At 46.6% G+C, this 4,157-nt stretch overlaps 1 protein-coding gene across 1 annotated transcript; it reads right to left on the reverse strand.

The window, feature by feature from the left end:
- Positions 1-202: 202 nt before the first annotated feature.
- On the reverse strand, positions 203-3,840 carry glula (glutamate-ammonia ligase (glutamine synthase) a). Its single transcript, XM_076144731.1, has 7 exons — positions 3,701-3,840; positions 2,880-3,069; positions 2,633-2,794; positions 1,879-2,025; positions 1,640-1,767; positions 1,351-1,550; positions 203-1,251 (listed from the first exon to the last, which is right to left on the reverse strand). The coding sequence occupies exons 2-7, from the start codon at positions 3,043-3,045 to the stop codon at positions 939-941; spliced, it is 1,116 nt and encodes a 371-aa protein (XP_076000846.1). The 5' UTR covers positions 3,046-3,069; positions 3,701-3,840; the 3' UTR covers positions 203-938.
- Between the last annotated feature and the right edge of the window lie 317 nt (positions 3,841-4,157).

Genomic DNA, 4,157 nt, shown 5'->3' on the forward strand with positions numbered 1-4,157 from the left:
TTGAGCCAGAGCTTTTGTCAGGAGTCCAACTGTCAGGTATAGAATGTTGGATTTAAGTATAGTGTTAACTGGGATCCTGCATTTGAAAAGTTTCATTATCTTCTGTTATTGAGGTAGACTTCCTGTCGTCAATGTCAACCGTCATACACTGAAATTACTCGTTGCAGGCTCCTTAGTGAAATCAAGAATCAGACAAGACATGTTGTGATAAAAATAAATGTTTTAAATGCATCAATAAAAAACACCAAGTTCAGTAAACTGATGTTTGACCAAATCAGGTGCATTACAATATCGCAGTTAACAAAAGGATAAAACTCCTTCTTGAGGAAATCTACAAATGGCAAATAGACAGATTCACCACATTTGAACAACATAATGTCTGGGACCAGACATCTACAAAGAGTACCAGAACAAGTTGACCCAGCGTGTCAAGCAATCTGAAAACGGGACATTGCCATTTAAAAATAGACACTTCATAAAAGTCAAAGTTAGTAACATTGAAGACTGGGTAGGTGAAAAGGCCGGTCAACATTTATCAACAGTACATAAGTAATCAGATTTATTAAGAAGTTACACATGCCGTTCAGTCTTAGCAGCTCTATTCTGCAGTGTCCATGTGCCTAAGTTCTATTTTAGTCACCGACAGACAAAAGGGGGAGGGGGCGGGAGGGAGCTAAGAGTCATGACACAGGCTACAAAACAGTGTTACAAAATGCCCATCCCTTCTATGGAGGAGGGAGAGGAACATACCCTGCCATCACCACCACGCCTTTAACTACCAACTTTATGACCGCCTTGTCACGTTTTAAGTTGACCAGCCAACTTTAAGCCATTAAATTGCAGGTTAAAAATCATCTCAGTGGGAAGAAAAGAAAATACAGTACTAGTTTTTTTAAAAGATATGTCATGAGTGGGTGTCAGTCCAGACAGGTGAAGATCTAATAATCCGTCGGTTCGTCTCCCTCCTCGCTGAGCAAACACGTGCGGATGAGTGCCTCGGTCACGGCGTAGGGGTCGCAGTTGGCGGACGGGCGGCGGTCCTCGAAGTAGCCCTTCTTGTCCTGGCCCACGTTGCGAGGGATGCGGATGCTGGCGCCGCGGTTAGCCACGCCGGCGGAGAACTCGTGGATGTTGGAGGTTTCGTGGTGGCCGGTGAGGCGGCGGGCGTTGTCCAGCCCCCCCTTGGGATCGTAGGCGCGGATGTGGTAGCGGTGCCTCTTGCCGAGTTTCTCAATGGAGTCTTCGATGGCTCTGGGAACGAGAAGGTTGGGGGGAATGTTAGAATCGTGCAAACTTAAATGCATTGTTGGTAGCAAAGCTTGCAAAGTCAACTCTTATGGTGACACTCACTTCAATCCGTTGTCTTCCCTCATCTCCTTTGTGCTGAAGTTTGTGTGGCAGCCGGCACCGTTCCAGTTTCCAGGGATGGGCTTGGGGTCGAACGAGGCAACCACGCCGAAATCCTCACAGACGCGGTGGAGGATGAAACGTGCCACCCAGAGATGATCGCCCATGTTAATGCCCTCGCAAGGTCCGACCTGAAACTCCCACTGAGCACAGACAAGAAAAGATTCCAATTAAAAAATGGGCCGGCGGTTATTTTTAGAACCGAGGACAAAACGTTCGGGCTTTTAGGTACCTGTGCGGGCATCACTTCGGCATTTGTGCCACAAATCTGCACTCCGGCGTACAGGCAGGCTCTGTAATGGGCCTCCACTACATCTCTGCCATAGGCTTTATCTGCTCCCACGCCACAGTAATACGGACCTGCAAACCAAAGGCTCATTAAACAAAACTATTCCGACACTGATAAAAGGCTGTGCCCGAGGGAGGTTTACGGCGCTTATCTCTATACTTTAGACTTTACTAGCTTCTTACCTTGTGGTCCAGGAAAGCCGTTAGATGGCCAGCCAAAAGGGTGACCGTCTGTGCCAAGGATGGTGTACTCCTGCTCCATGCCAAACCAGGGAATCTGATCCCCCACCATCTCCATGATCTTCTTGCATGTGATCCGCAGGTTAGATTCTATGAAGGGGGAACGTTTCAAGATTAAAAAAACTCTGACTGGTGGCAGACTCAAATCAGATAAATGTGGAACATCACAGTGCTAACACAGAATTTTGCCTCTCCCCCATTCTGCAAAAAACGCTTAGATAAGGATAAATCACTAAGCACACGAGTCGGTCTGAGCACTTGCGAGTGACAGACTGCGAGTCTGAGCACGTGTTGTGCCTGCCTCCATATTGGTCTCTGTGCACATTCATATCTTTGTAATTCAGTTAAGTAAATACATCTTTTAACAAACACTTTGTCCTACAAGGGGTTTACCCACCCACACTTTAACCTTGACAGTGATAGCCCCTCCTATTTTCACCTCGTATAGGCATTCACAAATAGTATTAACATGATTGAATAAGGACAACAAGTCGACGCCTTGTGGGAGCTCAAGTGTTCACATTCCACTAGGTTGTACAGAAACTAATTTGTTTCATTATCTATATCAATCTAAGCATACAGACACAAACCCCCACTCTCAGTTCAGTTACAGAGGAGACCTTGTGACATTCAGGCTGGAGTTCGTTCATCCACACACACACACACAATTCAAAGGGAGGCTCGTCTTTGGCGTTACCTGCAGGCTTGCGGTTGTACTTCAGCACCTCACAGAGGACCAACTTGTTTGGATCTTGGCGGAAAGGATCACGGAACATGGCGGAGGGGACCAGATACATGTCACTGTTGGAGCCCTCAGACTGGTAGGTGCTGGATCCATCAAAGTTCCACTCAGGCAGATCTGCAACACATCACATTTCAATTTGATGATGCCATCCAGCGATTCAATTTGTCCAGATCTGAGGTCAAACGGGTGATTTACTTACCTTCGATGCTTTTAGGTTCATAATCCAGAGTCCTGGTTTTGCATCGTAGCCCCTCTCCGGTCCCGTCGATCCAAATGTACATGGCCTGGACTTTATCCCCCTGAGGGAGATCCATGTACAGCTTCTTTACAGCTTTACTCAAGCTGGCACTGGTGGACACAGCCATCTCTTATTCTTTACTATAACAGACCTGAGGAGAGGAAGAGGGAAAGAAAGAGATGAGATCTGAGATGAGATGAGATCGGATCTGAGTGCCCGAAACACGTTGCATAACGCGCTCTGGGGCGCAAACATCGCCATTGTTCCATTATTCCAGAAAAGATAAGGGGATCAACACATCGCGGAGGACGCAAAAGATGGCACATTTCCAGTTTTTACCTCGCTGCTTTGGCTAACAAAGGGGGGGAAACACGCTGCGCTGCCTCGCCATTCGCAGATTAACATCAAATGCAGCCAATAAGATCAACATATAACACACAACTCGCTCCAACTCATTTCCTCATCGAGAATCAACGTAGTAAACTATGACAGCACATCCTGTTTCCGATCCTGTTCTACTTGTAGTCATGGTGACCACACCATGAGGACACATTACATCATGCTACCTCGTTGAGCACCATCCCTTACAACCACAAAACTCCAACCTGAGATCACGGCTCAATTACAAGCGAATGGTTCAGTTACATAAAGTGGCACAAACAAAAGCGATAAAGTAACGAAACAGCTTTTTTTGAAGTTTGAATGAATGTAAATAATTTACAATCGCGAGCTCTCTGCTACAAGAAGAAATAAGAAGTGAGAATGAATGAAAGATGGTTTACCTGGAGAAACGAGGAAATTGAAATAAAAACTATCGGACTGACAGGTCCAAAGTGTTTCCTGGTATATTCTCGCTACTGTTTCTCTCATTCTCCGACGCTCAACTAAGCATCAGGCCGCATTTATAAGAAGAGGAACGGGGACGGCGCGGGCTCTGATTGGCTGAAGGAGCAACAACGGCAGATTTGAGCCCTGTGATTGGACCACAGAAGAACCACAACGCCCCCAAAAGCACAGATGGGAGCCGCGTGTTCCTCAGCGTGATCCTCTGCATCCTCATCCTCACATGGGGGCTTGAAATGAGGAAGAAAACATGGGTTTCACACAGGAAGGATCGATTGTTGTTGTAAATATTCGTCGCTGTGCCACACGTTGATGGTTTACAGGTCTTCCGATGGAGGCAGGTAATGTTTTTGAGTTTGAGACGCCCCCGTGTGGTGGGAGGCGGGTAGTGTCATA

This window comes from Genypterus blacodes, unplaced genomic scaffold, assembly GCF_046128005.1.
Source record: "Genypterus blacodes isolate CSIRO-AG114 ecotype Tasmania unplaced genomic scaffold, CSIRO-AGI_Gbla_v1 ptg000029l_1, whole genome shotgun sequence".
Taxonomy (NCBI): domain Eukaryota; kingdom Metazoa; phylum Chordata; class Actinopteri; order Ophidiiformes; family Ophidiidae; genus Genypterus; species Genypterus blacodes.

Coding starts and splice junctions, on each gene's coding strand:
- glula (XM_076144731.1), bottom strand. CDS start 3,045: ATGGCTGTGTCCACCAGTGCCAGCTTGAGTAAAGCTGTAAAGAAGCTG. Junction 2,026..2,632: donor GTACAACCGCAAGCCTGCAG/GTAACGCCAAAG, acceptor CCCCCTTCATAG/AATCTAACCTGCGGATCACA. Junction 1,551..1,639: donor CCGAAGTGATGCCCGCACAG/GTACCTAAAAGC, acceptor GTCTGTGCTCAG/TGGGAGTTTCAGGTCGGACC.